General features: G+C 37.7%; 1 protein-coding gene across 1 annotated transcript in view; it reads right to left on the reverse strand.

Moving 5' to 3' along the window:
- Positions 1-12,304: 12,304 nt before the first annotated feature.
- SLC26A7 (solute carrier family 26 member 7) overlaps positions 12,305-22,891 on the reverse strand; it is a 69,047-nt gene continuing 58,460 nt past the window's right edge. Inside the window, exons 14-19 of the mRNA XM_029959398.1 lie at positions 22,489-22,605; positions 20,793-20,841; positions 18,015-18,115; positions 14,980-15,034; positions 14,787-14,890; positions 12,305-12,754 (exon numbers count right to left, since the gene is read on the reverse strand). Coding sequence (XP_029815258.1) covers positions 12,719-12,754; positions 14,787-14,890; positions 14,980-15,034; positions 18,015-18,115; positions 20,793-20,841; positions 22,489-22,605 — 462 coding nt within the window. The 3' untranslated portion in view covers positions 12,305-12,718. The remainder of the gene's footprint in view (positions 12,755-14,786; positions 14,891-14,979; positions 15,035-18,014; positions 18,116-20,792; positions 20,842-22,488; positions 22,606-22,891) is intronic.

Genomic DNA, 22,891 nt, shown 5'->3' on the forward strand with positions numbered 1-22,891 from the left:
TAGGATGCTGTTGGGTACTGTCAGAATTCACCCTCTAGGCAGGGCAGGGTATATCTCAGGCATGTCAACTCTTCTTCAGGGTTCAATCCATAAATCCAGACTTTTTCAATGATATTTCCTGATGGTCAATGAAGTGACCTCTAGCATCTCAGAGATGCTCTGTCTTTTCTGCCACAGTAAGGCCTGGTTCCCCTCAAATCTCAGACTGGAGACAACAACACTGTTTCCTTTAATCTAGATGTGGCTCCACAAAATATTACTTTGAAAATTTAAAAAAACCCCACTACCTCTGATAGTAAATATTCCCTATTTTCTCTCCTTTGTGACTGAATTCTGATGTAAGCTATACTAACTAAATTTTTTAAGGACCATGTCAGAGAATAACTTTAACAGATATATCAGTTTTGATGTTACAATCCACTATGCAACTTAGCTTTTAGAATATAAAAGGAGACTAAGAGACTGCCTCTTTCTGGAATATTGTACATGTGTATGTGAAAGCTACTACTTGGATGACAATATGTTAAGATGTGTTGCTTTTAGGCAACAATGTCAAAAAACAGGTTCCTCCAAAATACGGAGAGCAGTGTTAGTGTATTTAGGAAATGGGGGAAAATTTGAAGTGACTGTGTAAAGGAACTTACTGGTCTGGTTCAGTAAATTTGTACAAAGAATTCTAAATCTGATGTAGTAATTCTATAGCAATATTTATTTCCTTTTCTTCTTCATGAACTAAGTTACGTCTACAAGTCTGTGAACGTAAGCAAGAGGTCACTCATGCTGGCTGGAGAGAGTCTGGTCAATGGGAATGCACAATACATTGATTTCTCTGTTGACAAAAAGAGTTCCGTCCTTCAGAACAAAATACTAGACAATTTGGAGTTTCAGCTACACAGTTTTGAACTCTGTGGAGGAGCTGGACAAAAATTAAAGTCTTTCAGTAAAGCAAATGTCAGCCAAGTTTGCAATGCCTCTTTGATTAGCAAAAATGGTTTTGCATGTTAGGCCTTAAAGGGCTTCCTCAAGGTCCTGGTTCCCTAATTTTCTAAATATGGGCTTATTAATTCTTCATGTACTGACTTCTTGCCGCTGGTGCAATCATGAGCACTCTTCCTCCCTGGCTGTATTGGTTCCCAGGTGCAAAACACATTCATGACTCTCAAGAGCCAAAGCAAACTCCTTGTTATCCATTCTCCTTTCTTACAACTTTTTCTTCTCTGTTTGACAAAGTATCATTTAAAAAAAATAATTCTGATCCCTCATCATGCCTAGTGCTGTTTTTTTAGGGGATTTTTTTTCAATTTGTATTTCCATGCTTAGGCAGGACAACACATGAAATTCGCATGGAGATCTCAGCTGGGAGTCTGAATACTCCCCCAAGACTTCAGACCTTTCTGATCTAGTGTCTGACTCAGAGTATCATTCGTACAATGGTTATTTTGAACAAAGAACCCTTCTTCAATAACCCAGACTCAAATCTAAAGTGCTTATTATGTGAATATTGAATGTGAACAATGAATCAAAATATCCTGCTGTTAAAATCACTGTTGTATCACCATATTTTTAAAGATAGCCACAATTTTTCTGTAATTTACAACATCTTACACACTGCAATGCCAGGCAACTGTTCAGTGAAGAGCGGCAAGGAAGGTTAACTAACAGTTCCTGTCTCCAGAAGTCAGTTGATATTATTGATTACACTGTTGTATACAGAAGGAAACAAGGAAGCCACATTAATTTTAGTTTTGTGGAATACCCACCATAATGAAGGATCAAAGAAGAATGAATGCCTAATGAAAACAAGCAGAAACATTGGAAGGGAATAATTATTCACAAGATCAGAATAGAAAAAAAATACAAAGGGGGCTGTATATTTGTGTGTGCTGTAAATTATATTAAAGACTACAAAGTCTAGAAAGGAGTGAGATGTACACAGAATATCCATTCACAGACATAGATGCTTAGAATTATAAAATTTCAAAAAAAACCTGATGGCAGAATCAATCTTACTAGCCAGACACGGTAAGTCATAGCTACATATATCTTCTACAGGAATGACACACTGGGAAATGTAAACTGTCTGAATAGGGCTCCTGTGTGATTTTAGGACTGCCCAGGGAGCCAGGTAACCTTTTATTCACTCACTGACAGGTCTTTTGAATTTAAAGATCTGTTGGACGTGCAAGTCCATTTAAAGTACTACAGTGGCAGGTCAGAATATGTCTTGTTACCACTCATCAGTTGTGACCAATTTGAAGAATAATGTTGCCTGCAAAGTCCATTGACAAAACTAGTGCAAAGTAATCCACTGCAATCACTGTGTGCAGATATAGGCCTGGACAGGGATAGTGAAATTGTTCTTTCTGGGACTGACACAAATGCTGGCAAAACAGAGAGACGTTTGCAGCGACTTTTTTTTAATTTTGCTATGTTTTTGTAGGATGCAGTCTGTATGTGGACTGATATACAATAACCATTTGAATTTATGCTTTTTGAGTGAATGCAAAAAAGCTCAACTTGGTGAATTTATCATATTTTTGCATTTATTGCATTGTAGGAGAAATCAGATGACACCACAAATGAAATAATGAGAAAGTCCTCCACAAGGGTTTTAGGGGATGGCAGCATTTTCAATAGTAAGACATTTGTTTAAAGGCTTTTACAAAACCTCTTCCCCTTTCTTTTGGCTTTATGTCTATTTTGAATCACAACATGGCTATTTTGCTCTTCTACCCTTCTACTGTAACTGTTTTTATCTGGAAATATTTTTCATCAGATAGGAGTGTTCTGTACAACAGGGAAAGAAAACATTTTTGCTTATTCAAAAAAAACCCAAACATAAATCCAAAGGTTTCACTGTGGAATGAGAAAGGGTCTGATGACATTTTCTAGCAGCCAGCAAATCGGGCTGTCATGCATAGGAAAAAAGCCACTAAAATATCCCCAACTAAAATATTGCAAAATTATGTAGAGCTCAGTCCCAGGAGCCATCTGCCATGTGAAAGCTCCACTGCTTTCTAAAGGCATTCGTTGCAGGCAGGTTTGCAGGACGGGATGCATAACTTGTCCCATTTAGAAACCACAGCTGTTGAAAAGAAACACTTTAGTGGCAGAGGCTGCCTAAAAAAAAGTTGGTACAATTGGGTAAAAAAACCCAACACACCCTCAAAAGGAGCTTGTGTGCTGGTTGAAAAGGCACCACAACTACAGGTACAGAAATGAGCTACCCGTGAAAGGTCTGATCCTTCCATTATGTATGCATGGAAATCTGACTGCTGTCAGGGAGTTTTCTGTTCTGAAAGTGTTCAGATAAAGTTCATTCTCAGTAATTGCCCTTTTCTGAATCATCAGTTCTTTAAAATCTAAAGGTAAAATAGTACCAGCCGATAGGGAAGAATTTTTTATATGCACTACACAGATATAAAGGAATAGTGTATATGTATAAATGTATAATATTTTAGTATTGACTTCTATTTTGTTAAGAAATACCTGCTGGAAATGGTTTGTGGGTCCTGCCTTGGGACAGGGAGACAGTAAAACAGCTTCTGAGGTCATTCTCCCAATTCTATATTTCTGGAAGCACTGAACCTCAAAGTGGAAGAAACAATTTGCAGAGAGATAGAAGGAGACATGTTTTACAAATTGCAGCCTGATGAGCTCTTCAACAACAATAAACACCCATGGAGAATTACTTTAACACAAATAGTAGATGAAAAATCTTTTGTGGCAGTGGTGAAAGCAAAGCCTTTGAGAGGTATATATATAAAATAGCAGCACCAGTGCGTCTCCAGGATGAAGGACCACCGCCTCCCTAAGATCCTGCTTTATGGTGAACTTGCCTCCGGCTGCTGCAAGGGAGGAGCCCCGAAGAGAAGATACAAGGACTCCCTGAAACAACATCTCAGCCTTGGCCATATTGATCAACATAACTGGTCTACTCTGGCCTCCAATCGGGAGGTCTGGAGACACACTATCTTTAATGCCGCTGATGCTTTTGAGAAAGCACGCAGGATCACTCTTGAGGAGAAAAAGCAACGCAGAAAGAATCGTGCCTTGCAGAATTTACCACCTAAGGAGTCTTTCTGTTGTGCCTTTTGCAACCGGATGTGCCTGTCTCATATTGGCCTCTTTAGCCACCAGCGCGCTTGTAACAAACGTGGGTAGAGCCCTTCCCAAATCTTCGTTCGCGAAGCCCAGCCATGATGATGATGATGATGATATAAAATAGATAAAATTCCATTCATTTTCAGCTTGGGACAGATGTTATGTTTCAATTTACAGACATGCCAAATGGTAATTCTGGCTTCCAGTCTTTGAGATGTGGCTGATCTATTATGGGTGATAACAGCATATGCTACTTTCTGAGACAATTTCTATTATGTCATGAGAAGCAACGCCACCAGTAACGGAAGGCATTTTTACATTAGCTAACATATCAAATGAGGTTCATAACATAGAAAATAGGTGGGTTCCAAAGGTAGATTTAATATTTGAAATGGTTGTCAAATTCAAAACTGAGTAAATAACAAAAGCAAATCTCACCTGAAAAATCAACATGGCAGGTAGCTTGTTCAGATTTTTTTTTTCTTCACAAAGTCAAAGTGTTGCATGTCTTGACAACTTTATTTAGCTGGTTATGCCTGGGAGAACTGATGGAGACATTTGACCTTTTTGGGTCTGTGTCTGAACTTGCATGCCCTGGGAAGGTAAGCAGTTGCTTGAGATGCTGTGGAGCAGTGGCAAACAGCCGAGAAATGGGAGCACCTGAGTGCAATTTGATGGAGCAGATGTTTCATCCTGGCACTCCACAGCTGCCTCAAGGCTTTGTCTGGTGTCAGCCCTTTCCTAAATGAGTTTTCATAATGAATTTATCTGTTAATTGACACATAAAAATCTATGTTAATATAATGTTAAGGATCTATCTTAAATTTACAAATACCAGGAAATTGGAGGGGGAAAAAAAAGCCTAAGCTTGACTGTCACCAAAACTCACCTGCCATTTTTCATGGGGAAGAAAACACTGATGCAGATACACTTTGCATGCCACAGAGTTAAACATCACCTTTTTTTTTTTTTTTTCTGGTACTTGCTAAAGGAAATAGTATTTCTGTAGAAAGTTCCTTTTTGACAACTGCGTGGGCAGAGGAAATACCTCCAACACCTGGTAAAAGGTTTTTGCAGTTGCTCATGACTAAGGGGGGGCTGCAGTATCAGAATACTATTTGCTTTTATCCAGTGCCCAGACCTGTGGCTCTGATGACACCAGAGTTGTCCCACAGCTACCAGACCAAGCAGTGAGGCACTTCCCTTACTCCTTGCACAAATAAAAAGATTGATTTCTCCAATGTGTCCACTGTTTTCACAGCAGAGAGCTAACATATTGGTAGTCCTCATTTCAAACATAAGCTAGGGCAGCTCTTTCAATACAATAGCCCAGTTTTTGCCACATGAGTTGAGAAATCCAGAAATTACATCCTTCTCAGGATGACAAAATTCACATCTACTGTTTTATGTTTTGAGCAATAACCTTCCAACTGATGGGTATAAATGTACATATCTTCCAACATACCAAGAAGAGTTTAAGCCTAAATTGGGCAGTCTGGGAAGAGGAGAGAGAGACCCCTTTTTAGTGCCTGGGGAAGTCATAGGAGTTGAGAAGTCCTGGGTACCAGTCCCTCTTCTGAGGACAATATATATATTTAATGTTAAACCACCATTACAAAGACCAGATCCTAGGAACTCGAAATGCCAGCTCATGCCCTCTGCTGCCTTTGCCCTATGTCAGGCTTCACGGCTTTTGCTGATCTAACTTCAATATGGCCATCTCTTCTACTGGTATGTCCAGACCAGGGCACAGTAGATTTCAGTGATCTGGCAATACTCAGTTCAAGCTGCCAGACCATACCTTGGTGTACACAGCCCAGGTAGGTAGGATGATCCCGTTCTAAGCTGAAGACCTTGTAAAGACAGATTCAGCAGCTGGCCAAACCTACACAGATGTCTCTCTCCTGATAAAAGGTGCAACAGTGTCTCTGCCTACCCTAAAGCCTGGTTGCCCTATGCTAGGTGAGTCACACTGGTCTTCTGTGTAGTGCTCACACACCTCCAGGGCAGTGCATCTCAGCACAGCTCTGAAGGTGCACGGAGGACACCGAGGACGGCTCTCTACTGCACCACCTGGTTTTGGCACTCTCCTGAACAGGCAGAGTGGCAGCACACACCAAGGCACAGGATGCCATATCCCAATGAAACTCTATCAACTTTGTCTGTAGTAACTGTTGACTAGTCCTAATAAACTGGTTATTCTAAAACTGTTATCCTAGCTTTGAATTAATCTTTCAACTGAAAGCATTTCCCCTTTACCTTTCTTTCTTTCTTTTGGTTACACACTTCTAGTTCTATGCTAAATTTTATTTGATGCATGACATGAACACAGCTGTCACTATCCTTGATGAAGTATTTAAGTGGTGACATTGATGGAGAAATGATTGAAGTGCTTTGAGTGCAGTGTTTGCAATGACTGCCCATAACATGGAGGTGGCAACACGGGCTACACCTGTTCCTCCTTGTGGACCACCTGTCTCGCTGAAAAGGTGTAGTCTGTGAGGTTGAAAAGAGGCAGATGTGAGCTTGTTTATGCATGTACTTCATACTTACATGGATGAAACACAATCCAAGCACAATGGGGATGAGAAATATCTACCATTGTCAAGTCAGTCAGAGCAACAATGTGAGCCACTCCCTCGGCTCTTCTTAATTTCTAACCACCTCAATGTATCCAGCACAAAAGACCTCTTTATTGGAAAACACCTTAGAAATAAAATAACCAAACAGCCATGTCTCTGCTTTTGCATGTCATGCTCTCCAGAACTTCTGTGGAGCCAGGGGATTCCCATTAGGGAAGGAGTTGCTCCTCAAGTTGCCTTTCAAGTTCCGGGTGAAAACTGATCTTCTACATGTCCATTCTGGGAATGAAAATAATATTTGCTCAGTTATCTCACTCCAAAGCAGTTTCCTTGATATTACCTGAGTGTAATTGAGAAGGATAGCTCTAGAAAATAGCCTTTATCATTAAGAATATCATTAAGAATATTTAGCTGTGTAGTATCTAGTAATATAAACTGAAAATTGTTTATATTTTTGCAAACTACTGTAAAATCAAAAAAATGTAGAGGTTGCATTCATTTTGGTAGAAGCAAATGCTTTCATAAACTACTAGGCTTGAAAAATCAAGCTGCTACTTTAAAGGCCAAATTTTTAAAATTATGTCAATCCATTTTCCATTAATGTCATCACAGTTATTGAGAGGTGGTAGGAGGGTTTACCCATCATTTCCTCTCTACTGGGATAAGCCACAGACTGTATATAAGCAATACCATCAGTATGTGCAAATTGGATATGAGGTGCACCATCTGTATATGCAAATGACAATTAAAAAAGACATATTCAAGCAACAGCGCGTGCAAGGAGGCAATATTGGAAAAAATGGCCCAAGACTTCTCTATGTCTTAAAGAGGTAAAAATGTCTGTTAGATGCCATACTCCCGTAAGAGCTGTGAGGAAGTCAAACTTCTGAATGTAAGGCAGTTTCTCTTCTTTGATTATGAAGATTTAATACTTTGCAAGGTTGGAGAAGGCAACATACATTACAGATTGGTTAGTACAGGTTTGTTTGGTTTTTTTAAAAAGGTGCTAATGGAAATAATGAGGGCATTTTCTTCCTTCTACATGGAAATTGTCTCATATTCCAATTTATTTCAGTATAAATTTATTGTTGCATATGCTAATACACAGAATTGAACAAGAAAAAATTATTAATTGCATTGTAAAACATATGGAAACATACAGATTAGGTGATCTTTACTAAAAATCTATCTTAATGATGAAAGCACCATTTAGCATGCACTCTGGAACTGCACTCCATTTATTTATGACACACTAGTTTCTGTAGACAAAGAAATAGCTTCCAAAAATAGGACTACCATATTTTCAAGGCATACTGTATATTTTATTTTTGTAACTAGTAAATGTCAAACAGCATTCAAACCCAGTATTGACGCATTAATGTTTTCATTCAACAGTGAAGATACCTTTCCTTGTTACATTATATATTTATGACACACAGAGCTGTCAAATAAATTATGTCAAAGCAGCTACAGCCAGACCTTGTGACACTTGAATCATAGAATCAGGACAAATAACCTTTAAAATGAAAGACATATGATGAGAATTAGAAACATTTAATTTGCATAAATATAATGTTAACAGTCTTTTCCTTATTACATATTTTATGCCTAATTTTTTAAAATTTTTAATTGCCACTATATTCATTTCTTAACATCAGTTTGCACTCTATTTTTTTCCTCATTGCTCACTTTGTTTTGGAATGTGTGAAACACAAATTCTGTAAGAAGCATCTGATTAGATCCCCATTTTAATATATTCTGATTAGCAAAACTTAAATATTGTGGAAAACTTCCCATTAACATGAGGTACTATTTAAAATTTAGATTAATTCCTAAAAATAGCTAAAAATTCCTAAACACATCAAGCCGTCTCTGGAAAGCAATCTTATATTAAAGTTCTCCTATGAAATGCAGAATATTGAAGCATTGATTTCCATAAGCTAGGTGATTGATACATTTTGAATTTAGAAATGTAAAACCTGAGCATATTGGTATAAGTATACATACGGGAATCAAAGTGAATGGTTAGGTTTTCAGACTTGCTTACTACTCAGAGTAGTAAATTCATTGGTTTCATTAGTTAAAACTTGTTTGTAAATGAGAGACTTCACTGAGCCTCTGCTGGCATATGCAGTCTATCTCTTGCACTTTTAGAAATCAGTAAGAGCAGTGAGACCTCCACACTTTGCTCTTATTGCTAACGCTGCATAAGCTCACATACGTAAGCACAGTTAATAAAACTTCGTATTATTCTGAAAACTCCCTAAGGATGTTCAAGTAAATAAAGCTGAAGGTACAAAGATCAGTGTCTGCCTCAGGAGGGTACAATAACTAAACTCCTTATTTTATTGACTTTAATTCCCCTCCGTGTGGATAGCAGGCTCTATCCTACAGGGTGAGTTTGACTCATTTCACCCTTCTGGATCAGAAGAATAAATATGGTATATTCTATTTATAACATTCTATCATTTTATAATAATGGCAGTTGGACTAGATGATCACTGTTGTTTTCTTTCAAATGTTACTCTATTCTATTTCATTCCATTCCATTCTGCTCTAGTGAAGCTAATTGTGATGTTTTGGGTTTGGTTTCTATATATTTACATAATAATTTTTCCTGAGAGCCAGAGGGAAGCTAGTGGACAGGCTGTACAAAGAACCATTGAGGGAAGGGTTTAAAGTGATAGTTGAAATTGCCTCCAAAACTTAACCTAGAGGGTTTAGGGTGTTTCCTTAAATCTTCCCCAAAGAATTAACCAGTTGTTTGTCAGTTGACTCAGTGGCACAAATACACCATCACCGGAGATTTGCAGAGAGCAGCTCAGGGAGGACACGAAGCAATTCCCATCCCACCAGTAGAGCAACTGGTGATCTGGCAGTCCATGAGGTGCATGAGGTCTGATGGCATCTCATCCTGGTGGTTTGAAGACAGGCCATGTGCAAGCACAGTTTCAGTAAACTTCAAGAGTTCAGAGGGGTGGGTTGTGGAGAAATGGAAACTGTATCAGTAGTGAAGTAATTTGCCCTTCAAGGTCAATAGCAAAAGAGAAATGATCCTCCGCCACTGGCTGCTCATGGAGCAGTTTTACAAGGCCTAAACTCAACACAGATGTTTTAGAAGCAGTTGAAATGGCAGCTATCTTCATGAGTCTCTGTTCTGCTGAGAAACAACTATCCTAAGGAATGCCACTTGCCAGAAAGGGAATCTGATTAACAGTACATACTCTCAGAAATGGTAGCTTATTTAGGCTAATTATGTATGGTCAAATATATTACAGAAATATTACTAGTATCCAAAAGCCCAGAGTTGGAAGGTTAGGAAATTCAGAGTTATGATTAAATGTTTTAAGGGAAAAAATATATTTCATCCCTGATTCTGCCCTGAGAGACAATCAAGCAGTAATCACAGCATTAAGACATTTTGAATTTGAAGTCTTACACTGGTGAAACACTTTTAAAAATGACACTGTGTCACTAGAAGATCTTTGAGCTAATGGGAGATAAATGTCCATCCCAAACCAGCCATTTAACTGTGGAAAATTTATTCCTATTGAAAGCAGTAGAAATGGGAAGTAATTTTGATAAGCACTACAAAATTGATCATTTGATGCAGAGGGTTTCATCAAGGGCTAACACTACAAGGAATTTTAAAAGTATCTGTGTTGTTCCATTTAAAAGATCATTCAGAACAAAACTGAAAGTCTCCTGGTAGATGTTATCTTTGCTAAAGACCTTATTTTTAACAATTTCATTAATCAACTTATCTGTACATCTTCAGAAAAAAACATTTACCCACCAAAGAATAAATGCTGAACTTAGTAGAAAAGATACCATTTATTCATTTATTCAGTTCGCAGTTAAGTAGAAATCTCCATTCAGCCATGACATAAAATTGATGCTTCTACAATTAAAGTACATTGTAAATAGTTTCTAAAGTGTTAATAAATTACTAAAACTGTTTGAGGAAATTATTAATCAAATGTTATAGCCTGTTACTGAGTCCAATGATGTAATGAGTCATTTGCAATCAACTACAGCATCTGAAATTAATGCACTTGGGACAATATATGGAATTTATTTCTTCTGTGTATAATGAGCTTCTCACAGTTATTTATCAACCTTTTGCATAGTAATTATGAAAGCAGTTTCAGAAGAATATGTACAGAACGTTTCTGGTCATCTGTGAGATAAAGTGGGGAATAACTCCAAGAGTTACTCATAACTGAAAAGGCAAAAAACCCCATGGCTCTCTCCCATTGTCATCTAGCAGTGTGTAATTATCAAGACTAGAAGAAAAGCTTATCAATGTCTTAACACAACTATATGCAGGGACATGAAAGTCACTCCATGAGCCACCTCATCTCCTTCAGGCAGCAGCTTTGGGCAGACAGAGCAAGGATGGCCCAGACAAGCATACATATGTAACTGCTGCTGAAAACAGAACACAGCACTGGATTTTTCCTCTAGACTCAAGCTGCACAAAGCACTCTTGTACTTCCCTCCTCTCTGTAGTGCTAAGATGGCCATTAGGGCAGTTAGCTTCAATACATTTTTTAAGTCAGTGAGAAAAAAAATCCTACTACCTCATCCTTTCTCATTTTTTGATTCCTTTTTGTTCAGCTCGCATTTTATTGCTGGTGTTCACATATGGCAACAAAGGCAAGAGCAAAAAAGTTGTACGTAGTATCATAGAATGGTTGGGTTGGAAGGGAGCTTACAGATCATCTAGTTACAACACCCTGCCATGGGCAGGGACACCTTTCACTAGAACAAATTGCTAACAGCTCCATCCAACCTTGCCTTGAACACTTCCAGGCCTAGGACATCCACAGCTTCTCTGGGCAACCTGTTCCAGTGTCTCTCCACCTGCACAGTAAAGAATTTTTTTCTAATGTCTCAGCTAAACTTACTCTCTTTTGATTTGAAGCCATCCCCCTTCTGTCATTACATGCTTTTGTAAATACTCTCTCCGCATGTTTCTTGTAGGCTCCCTTCAGGTACTGGAAGGCCTCAATGTGTTGCCATATAACATGATACTGATGTGCTAGTATAATCTAGTATGATTGCTGACAATCTACAAATACAAACCAAATACTCAACCTGTGAATTCCTCCATCCACTTTGTGTGTTCACACACAGTACTGCACATCCCTAATCAGGATTAGGGCTGAAATGTGGCTCACACTTTATGTGTCTCCACTGTCATCTCTCAGTTGCCATAACTGAAGATTTCAATATCAAACAAATCACAGGTCAAACTGGAAATAAAGACTATTCTATGCTGGAAACAAGAAAAAGTTTTTCCTCTTCAGTTTGAGCTAAACAACACCTGTGGCTTTGAAAATGTAGCAGCTTATAACTCATGACAACTACTAGAGGAGGGGGACAATATAAGGGGCACTTAATCAACATGCAACTGCCTTCTCTGTATACACAGTTTTCCCATGGACCTGGGCAGGCATTAAAAAGTATACAAAGACAAGAATGAAAAATGGAAGCATATGATAGCTGTGATATGATGCTGTCACAGCAAATGGCTGTCTTGAACAGAAGGAAGGGTAAGTAAAGACATTAGAAACAGTATGCATTGGTATACTCTGCATGTACTCTATCAATGATAACATACTCTTTTAAGAATTCAAAATGTCTCTATTTCATACACAAAACTACAGAGGCACATTACAACTAATGGTATGATAAAAGATATCTAAAAGAATATATCTGACTGGTAAACACAGTCAGTACCTCATGTCTACTTCTTAATAATTTTTATCTAAATGTAATTTTTATCTAGATATAAAAATATGATATAAAACCACTATAGAACAATTGCATGAACATTCTCTGAGTGATAGCAGCTGAAAGACTTTCTTTCTGAATGGTAGATCAATCATTACTGAATGTACTAAATATATATGGCATACAAAAGGTCATCTATGAGATCCACTGGTGAAAAAAACCTAAGGAGAAACCATGGTGTAGTTCATTCTGAATATGAGCAGATGAAACTAGCCATACTCAATGAGTGGGCATCACACTTCACTCTGTTCACTGTACTTGCTGTAATTCTAAATCGAGAGACACAGAAAAAAAAGTATTATAAAGTTTTCTGAGAATATAATGTAAAATTAGCAGATGGAGTGCTAGCTTGAAAATGCCACCACTATAAAGATTAATATTCCAAAAATTTATTTATGATTAGAATGAACTGCATAAAGCAACAGGCAAGTTTCTTATCAATTTATAAACATAAAAATTAAAATGACACAACCTTATCATTGGAGGATGTAGGTAAGAGCATCTTTGCATTTCTGAACAGAGTCAGAGTTGGAAATGAACCATGAAGCCCTCTTGCCTCTACCTTTCTGACAGTGAAAGACTATTCCTTTCTGTGGTGGGAAGCTGAAATGTAAGTTGGAATGAATCACTTTCTATTAGTCTCCAACTCCTTCCTCCTATTTTTTTCTATCCTGCCTACTCCTTAATGTAAACAGTCAAAAGTCCTACTGACCTCAGCATCTTAAAAAGTCACAGGAGGAGTATATAGACAGACTGGTAGTTACAGTGTGGTGCTGCTATTGTGGTCACCCTGCCTTTTCATTCCCCTCCCCAGGTGTTAAACACAATAAACACATAAAATCCTCTGAAGCTCATACTTTGAATACTTTGAAGAAACATTAGCAGCATATATACACTGTTCATAATTACATTTAAATTTTGAGGCTGGATGCAAGCCTTTCAGACTAAACTGCTAAGCCACTATGCCGAAGTTTGAGTTGCCTAGCAGCTCTGGTAGAAACATGTGGTCAGTTCCTAGAAAAGTGGATTTCTGAGCTGTAATTCCCCCTTTTCACTTTGAATGTTTGGTCTATCTATGTGCCTTTGCCATACAATGAGAATGCTAGTGCATAGCCATCTTAAAAGAATCTTAGGAAAGTTAATTAATGTCAATAAAAATACAGGCATTTTATGACACAACGTTCATTCTAAATCACCTAATCAGACCCAGACAAAACATACAATAGCCATCTCTTTTATTTTGCCCTGCAGTTACCATTTCAGTAAATTATTTTTTGCAGGGCAACATAATTAATAATGTTGGAAAGAGCTGAAAAGACCATGTTTTTCTGGTCAATCCACTAGACCAACTGTGCCAACTCAATTTAATCTGGATAAATCAATGGAAAGTGGTTTTTTTTTTCATAGGCAACTCAAATTTAATTAGTAAAATAAAAAATTAAGGAAAACCCAAACAACCAAACCACAGACCATGATGAGTTTAATGTCTCTTGGAGAAGGCTTGAGCCAAGCTCCAGCCATGTTTGGAATCATAAATAAAACCATGGGAAAGCACACTACTTGCAATGCACACTCGGTTACACTGGCATTACAATGGAAAAGGATCACATAGTTTATGAGGAAAGCCCAGGTTTACAATATTTTTAATAAGGAATGCAAGAATCATTGAGCAAGTAAATATATGCTCAAGTCAATGCGTGTTCAAGCCTCAAGCCTCAATTTCTGAGCCAAGCCTTTCTTCTCTCTCTAGCTCTCTCTTCCACCTCGTGCAATTCCTCTCCCCTCCTTCCACCAGAGAGCCTGCACGGCATGCTACAGTGCAAGGCAGAGACAAGCTTTGTAGCTCAAACCAAACTTGCTGGGGATCCAGAAGGGTCTCAGTCAGACCAGAGTGGTGTTGTGTGAAGTAGCTTCAAGCAACCCAGGAGGGATAGTAGTGTCAGTAATGCAGAACTGGGTGTGAGTTAATTTGCCTCACTGAGAGGCTGTGTTAGGTGTTTCTAGAGACATAAGTGGAGAATGTGCCCAGATTAATGCACCTTAACACCGTACCTCTGGATCTAGCATAGGAGATTGAGAACACATTGCAAAAAAAGAGATGGTGGCGTGAAGAGAGTGCTAGCAGCAAAAAACTGGGTAACTGCATTGTGAGGTTGATGACCAGTTGTAGAGAATAGATAGATAAAAGATTTCTGCCCAAAAGTTTCAGTGGGTAAATAAGACTTTCCCAGACTTTAACAAATTGCTGTGAGCATCCAAGAAGCCCTTGACACTTCACTTACCCCTGCTTGTAAGTCTTACCCTGTGAATTTGAATGGCATCAATTGCTGAAGAAATAGATTCAAAAAAGACAGGATTCTCAGATTCAAGATATCCACCGTACTGCATTGCTTTTATCAAGGAAGCTGCAATAAAACAAACTCATGAGCACTGATAAAATAGTGAGGATATATAAACCATCAAATTAAAATTTTTGCTGTAAGATGATACTTGCCTTTGCAGTGTGCTAGCAACACATTGATGTGTCTGTTCTTACAGTCCATGTAAATCTAAATGTGTGAAAACACGAAATTAAAAAAAAAAGAACCTGTTTAAACAGACAGTAAAATACACAAAAAGCCTATATCCAAGGCAGGCAAAGCGCCTGGAATGCTGCTGTAGCGGCTGTACTGCCAGCAGCCACCAGAGTGAGCCCTTCTATTATGCAAACACCACCAACCCACACTGATTTCCTACCCCCTCTTCACAGTACGCTACAGCTCTGCCAAGAATTAAAACTGAATTTGATTAACAATTTTTCATTTTTTACTATAATTTTTGAGGGGGTTATTTCCAGATCTCCTGTTTCCATCTCCTTGCCATATGCTTACCTACCAGTCCACACAAAAAGAAATCAGACCTAGGAAACTCTGACACTTCATGAGTTTATCAGAAAAGCACCATAACCATCATGCTACATTCTGCATTAAGTTGTTCTTTATACTTTCTTTGAAAATGGTCAACTCCACAGAGACCAAATGTTGAATAAGAGAGAAAGTAAAAGAGAAAAAAAAAAAAGTGAAAATGACTCTAAAACCAGAGTAAAGCCTTTTTCTGCCAGATGAGGAATGTTCAAAGCAGTTCTTGCATTAAAAAAAATGTTTAAATAATCTATATAAAGTGGAAAAGTTCTGGAAGACGAGATTCAGTGAGAAGCCCATCAGAATACCCTATTTTTAAAAATAAACCGAAAGCCATACTCAGTCCAAAAATGCCTTTATCTCTGGCATCAGTGATGACATTTTGGGAGGAGTGTAACAACAAGGACATGTTGAGTGTGTTCTTCTCTGAGTAATTCAGTTTAGGACCAGCCATTCATCCAGAGGTTTCACTCCCAACTTGTGCACTTCGCAGCCCATGTCAGACTTACCTCCCACAAATTTGTCAAACACTTCTTTGACATAATTTGTAGTTCAGAGGTCTCTAAGATCTTTTGGAAATAAGTTTCACAATTTTTTCTTAATTAATACTTTATTGAATGCCCTGTGCTTTGAAGGGATGTGTAATAAAGAATAACTCCCACTAACCTTATTTTTCCAGTTCTCTTTTTTACTATATCCCTATGTGTAGTTTTAATTTCAAATCTTTTAAGGCAACACTTACTTCACTGTACAATGAGTAAGTGAAGTAACTGAAAAAATTGAAAAAATGGTTAGGATAAGAAAAGGCGTGGGCTGAGACCCAAGTTCAAATCTAGTCTTCTGTCTTACTCAGAAAAATTATGCAAACCAAACCTTGCATACCCATTTAACTCTGTACTCACTACACAACTTTTAAACTCCAGACCTGATGGAAATGTAAGGAACAGCTTTTGAACATAATTTTTCATCCGCTATATAGAACTTCTTTTTATGCATAGAATTGTTTAGTTTGGAAAGGACCCTTAAGATCAATGAGTCCAGCCATTAAACAGGCACTGCCAAGTCCACTGCTAAGCCATGTCTTTCCAGCCACTCTGCCCCCAGCCTGTAGCGCTGCATGGGTTTGTTGTGGCCAAGTGCAGACCCCAGCAGCTGGCCTTTCTGAACCTCACACCGTTGGCCCTGGTCCATCAATCCAGCCTGTCCAGACCCCTCTGCAGAACCTTCCTACCCTTCAGCAGATCAACACGCCCGACTTGGTGTTCTCTGCAAACTTCTTGAGGGTGCACTTGATCCTCTCGTCCAAATCATCAATAAAGATATTAAACAGGACTGGGCCCAGTACTGGTTCTGGGGAACCTCAACTGTGGCCAGCAGCCATCTGGGTTTAGTTCCATTCACCACAGTAACCAGTGATTACCAGTTTTCAGGCAGAAAGGGACCTGGGGATACTAATTGACAGGAAGCTCAACATGAGCCAACAGTGTGCCCAGGTAGCCAAGAAGGCCAATGGGATCTTGTCCTGTATCAAAAATAGCGTGGCCAGCAGGACCAGGGAAGTGATCCTTCCCCTGTACTCTGCGTTGGTGAGGCCACACCTTGAGTATTGTGTTCAGTTCTGGGCCCCTCAGTTCAGAAAGGATATTGAGGTGCTGGAGCAGGTCCAGAGAAGAGCAACAAGGCTGGTGAAGGGACTGGAGCACAAGTCCTATGGGGAGAGGCTGAGGGAGCTGGGGTTGTTTAGCCTGGAGAAGAGGAGGCTCAGAGGTGACCTCATCACCGTCTAAAACTACCTGAAGGGAAGTTCTAGCCAGGTAGGGGTTGGTCTCTTCTCTCAGGCACTCAACAATAGGACAAGGGGGCACGGGCTTAAGCTCCACCAGGGGAAATTTAAGTTGGATATCAGGAGAAAATTCTTTACAGAGAGAGTGATCAGGCATTGGAATGGGCTGCCCAGAGAGATGGTGGATTCACCATCCCTGGAGATTATTAAATGCAGATTGGACGTGGCACTGAGTGCCATGATCTAGTAAATGGACTGGATTTGGACCAAGGGTTGAACTCGATGATCTCGAAGGTCTTTTCCAACCCAATCGATTCTATGATTCTATGATTCTAGTCCTCTGGGAGCACCTTGGAGCTCTGGCAATGCCTGAACCCAGTTGTTGGATATGTCACCCACAGGAGGAAAACATGGAGGTCGTGTTTTGACCTCTGGCTTAGCAGAAAGCAGGACATACACATAAAATCACAGAATTAAAACCTGGAATTTTAAAGGGGTAAATCTATACATAGCTCCATGGCAACTGACATGACAGGGTCAAATATGCTCTAAAACAACTTTAAAACTAAAAAAACAAACAAACAAACAAACAAAAAAACTAAAAAAAAAAAGTTCAGAAAAACATCTTCCTTTCATGCAGATATGTACATTTGTACTGTTACCCATAATATTTATAAATATTTTAATGCAATTTTATATATAAACACAGTGCAGTTTAAAACCAGATCTATGTTCATCCTTTCCATGAATCACATGTTTGTCCATTGATATAGGTGAAGTAGTTTCCCCCAATAACTCATATGTGTAATTATAATATATACAGAATTTTTCTGGTATCATGAATACCTGAAGAAGCACTGAGACTCCAGTGTAGTCAAAGAAATTCAGTCCACTGCAGTCTAATATCAAAACACATCTCTCACTGTGACATGACTGCACAGATTCACCTGCACATTGGATAAATGAAAAACTTTAATTAAAAGAGAGAATAGTCAAGAACTGGATATAAGAGTAATGATAGCTCAACAAAATAAGGCCAAATTATCACAATAAAAATTTTACTGGGGTATGTACTGGGGTATCAAGCAAGCAAATGGCACATTTTAGAAGCACAAATGAAGGACTTTTAGAGCAATGGGATGAAGTGATGACAGGCAGAACATATTATTAATGAGATGTTTTAGATAGCATAGTATCTCAAGAATTAAACAGTTGTTTCTTCAAATTTGAATTTCTAATTGAGTCATGATAATAACTTGGCTTGTTTGGAAGATTTTTCAGGGGATACATAGAAAATATAACTCTCTTTTAAGTTCTAATATGACATTGATTTCTATAGTACCTAAAAACCTGCCTAAGCCTTAACTTAATATTCACCCATAAGGAAGAAGAATATGTAAAGTGGAGTGTTTCATTTTCCTAAGGTTTTACTGTGCTGGCTTTTGTTTGGTTAATTTTTTAATATGCTATCACGTATTTTTGCTGGAGAAAAAAATTATGTTGGCAAGATTTGCAAAGGTCTTATTCTTCAACTTCAGGCCACCTTGTGTTTAATCTAAACACACTCTGTTCTAAATGCATCCTGAACCAGCACACAGATAAATGATTCCTGGCTTTCATAAAGGGAAAACTAGAAAATAATGCACATCTTATTTACATTATTCTGTGAACAAATGTTTGTTATCATAATGCACACAACTCAAAAAAAAAAAGATGAAGAAAAGGAATTCTGGATGTAAAGATGAGTTAAGCTAAATGACATTGGTAGAGCAGAGGTAAAGATTTTAAACTATTGAGGGGAATTAGAATTTCACCATGATGCAAATTTACAGTGGTGATAATTCCTTTGCGACAGTAGTCTGAGAGCCAGAGCCTTTTGGACTTGCATCTCCAGAGATTTACTGTCTTTGCACTGTCCAACATACAACAACAGATACATACCAAACAAAAATACAGAATTTTAAAGGGAACTTCCTGTCTGACATTATTGTGATAGAAACCTAGAAAGGATTTATGAGATCTGCTAGGCTGTTCAGTGTAATAATTCCTGATGCATTGCATTATAGGCTGCCTGGCTTCTAAATGGAGGGATAGGTACACACCTGCTCCCTCTTTGGACCAGTGCAAGAGCAACTGTTTCATTTGGTGCTGATACAGACAGTACTCCCCAAAAGGAGAAAGGAAAGATTCTATTTTTCCTTATGACAAAGATGTAAGTTGCCATGCTTTCCAGGGCAACTGCCATGAGGATTAAGGTTTGAGTCCTCTTCCTCTCCTCCTTCCTGAAAATTTAAACTCCACATTTTGTTTTTCTCTTTACGGGTATTTTTCTTTTTTTTCTCCCTGCTTTTTATTTTAAAGGCCCCACAAAGAATCACCATAGGCTGGTTGGTACAAGTAACAACAGAGCATTTAAGTCCTCAAGTTAGTACTTAGGCTTTCAGAAAAGAGATTTTATACTGTCTGTCACTTCTGTAATGTGAGAAACCAGTTTATCTTCAAGACAACTGAAATACATTCTGGCAAGATCATCTCACACATAGAATTTTACAGTATAGTCAATACAATACAATATAGTCTTTGGCAGCCATTATTACAGGTTGCTATGCTACATCAAAGCACTCTGTCAGTCCCAAGTAAACTAAACACTGTAGCATCATAAAAATGTCATGAGTCTGGTTAATAAATGCAGAAATTCAGACAACAGCCTCCCAAACAGATTATCTGCTCCAACCTTAATGCTTATAAGCATTTTAAATAAACACAGTGTTTTAATTCAATCCAAAATTAAATCATCTGTATAAAGTATCTTCTGCAAAAGGTTGCTGCAGCTCTCCCATGAGAATGCGAGTGCTCTGGTTTGATTTAAATGTTATAAAATGTGGGAAGAGTGGAATTATCCAGCTTAATCCTTAATTGAAAGCAAACTCCTAGGTTTTTTCTTTATTCTATACTGTATTGATATACTGTGCAATATGGGTAGTCATCGTGTCACTGATAATTCAGTTGACATTTTCTGTGATTTTCTCCTATGTGGATTTAAAGATCACACAGATTTAACATGGTTAAAATCTTATCGTATTTTTACTTTTCCATACTAGTATTCAACTCTGTGAATGGAAAAAAACATGACCAGAGCTGAGCAAAACAGCCTCCTGGGCCTGATCTGAAGATCAGTGCAGGCAGCAACATGGAAAGTGTTTCCCCTGCTGCTTACCTGGCTCATTATGCTCACAGTTGTTCCTGTGAAATGAGCAGGCACTCCCAGAAACACAGAATGGTTTGGGTTGGAAGGGACCTTAAGGATCATCTAGTTCCAACCCCACTGCCATGGGCAATGAGTCCTCCACTATAAACTTCCACTCCCACAGAAAAGGTGCTTTCATGGGTACCCTACTTTTGAAATCTGAAAGTCAGTCAAAAACAAAATGAGAAACAGGAATTGTTAGACCAAAGTTAAGAGTTTAATACGATTTAGCATTCATGTTTCCTTGAATGTTTGGTCTAACTGAAAATATTAGTTTCCATACAACTTGAGTTCATCTAGAAATATATAGAAAAATGTGGAGCCATTTTGCACACTTACATCCATCTTGGTTTTAATGTAATTTATGGATAACTCACCATGACAACTTCCATTGGAAAATGGACAGAGCAATGTGTTCTGCTCACACTGAAATAAAAGCAACAAACTAATAACACACCAAGGAAAACTAGTTCAGTGCACAGTAACCAGAGAAAATCAATGCAATGCATATGAATTCTGTTTCTCAATATCAAAGTTAACTCATTCTCTCTGAAGTCATGTTCTATCCAGCACCCTATTGAATATATATTATTTTCTGGTATAACCTTAGAAGAATACTGAGATACATACTCAAATTGATATTTTGCTTTTCTTTAAAAAGATGGGAAAGATGTTCTTGAAAAGATAGGTGATTTTATGAGATTAACTTGCTGCAATCTCATCTGCTATGCTAATATTTTAGTAAGAACATTTTTATATGCAAATTTATTAAAAATTATCTTTATTTGGAGAGTTTTTATAAAAATTATTTCAATATGTATAAGTTCTCAGTAGAAATAGGAGCTGAAGCCAGAACTAGAGCACAGAGACAAAATCCAAACTGCATTTTTTTTCCACATCCATTATGTCCTACAGAAAGACATTTATTCCACCAAAAAAAAAATTACAAAAAAAATTTATGCATTTACTTCAGGCAACTGTACTGCCAAGTACCTTACAGAAGAGACAAAGGATAAAATCTCCCTCCTAAGTAATGTATAAATTAACTTATTAAATTAACTTATTACACTTATTAAATTAACTCATATATTAATTCCATGCACATCCTAAGTGATTTCTCTCTCTTTGGAGGTTTGTTATCATACCAATCCAAATCAGTTAGCCTAGCAGAACCAAGCATAAAAAGCATCACATTTTCTGAGCTGAATCCTAAATTTCCACCTATTAAAGTGCACATCAGTAGCACAACTCTTTGTCAAGGGACAGTAGAGGTGGTAGACACATATTGCTGTCTTAACAACCTATCTAAGACATGCCTGTGATTTGCTCAGCCCAGTTTACCAAACTGGATGAAATTTTCTACAGCAAGCATTGCATAGTATTGAAATGTCTTCATTGTACTGATAGACAAATGATAATTTAATTTTTTCCCTTTTAGGAAGTGTTGCGGGAAGTTGCAGTAATCATATGCAGATAAACTTGGAAAATACTATATTTATAGGGATTTTTTTCAAAAAAAAGTGTTATACATAATTTGTATACTGTTTATTTTTGCAATACAATCAGTGCAAAAAATGAAAAAGAAATACTACCTTTGAGAAAATTTACCACTTTGTAACTTCTTCCCAATTCTCCAGAATTTACTTATAGTTAGAAATGAAGTGTCTATCTCTCATGGACTCATGTATAGGAAAAAAATCACATCACATTCAAGCACATTTGTAGCTACTCTCTGTCTTTCTAGAATCCCAGCCTTACATCATCTGAGGTTATATAAGTTCTTCCATAAATTTTAGAGTTTTGGATCAGTGCTTCAATGTCTCTTAAAGGATCATACACAGAAATAGTGAAGATATTATTTTCAAGTAATAGTAAGAAATAATCCATACTGAATCTGATTAAGATTAGGATTAATTTTATTCTAAATGAATCATTTTCAATTTTACCTTTTTATGTCTGTTTCAGTATCTGATTGCGTTCTCTAAGAAATGCAAGGAAAGCAAGCACAATCTTCAACACAGTCACTGTGATTAATGAAGCAAATAGCATATCCTCATTTACATCTTCACGTACCTGGCTGCTCATGCTATCCTTCTGGATTATCTTTATCAGGTCAGCATGAAATTTCCTGGCATTCAGAAAGACTAATGGATTGTTGACTGAAATTATTTTCACCTGTTTCAATGATTCCTGTGGAATTAAATAAACATAATGCTGCAAAGTTTATCTTGTGTTTAGAGACTAAAACCCAAACTCATTTATTTAAAAATCCTGAAAATACCTGTAAATTAACCGAGAAAGAGCTTTGGATTGTGAGAGTGATTCAACAGATAACTCTCTTGATTAGCCTTCACACACAGCTGAAGTAAGAATGGAAATGTAAATAATGTATAATGAAAATTACATTCAATTCTAGTTACCATGGAAAAAAAGCATGCTCACGATGATGCATAATACTAAGAACTATTATCTGATA

This window comes from Manacus vitellinus, unplaced genomic scaffold (assembly GCF_001715985.3).
Source record: "Manacus vitellinus isolate BGI_N305 unplaced genomic scaffold, ASM171598v3 scaffold_1_pilon, whole genome shotgun sequence".
Classification (NCBI taxonomy): Eukaryota; Metazoa; Chordata; class Aves; order Passeriformes; family Pipridae; genus Manacus; species Manacus vitellinus.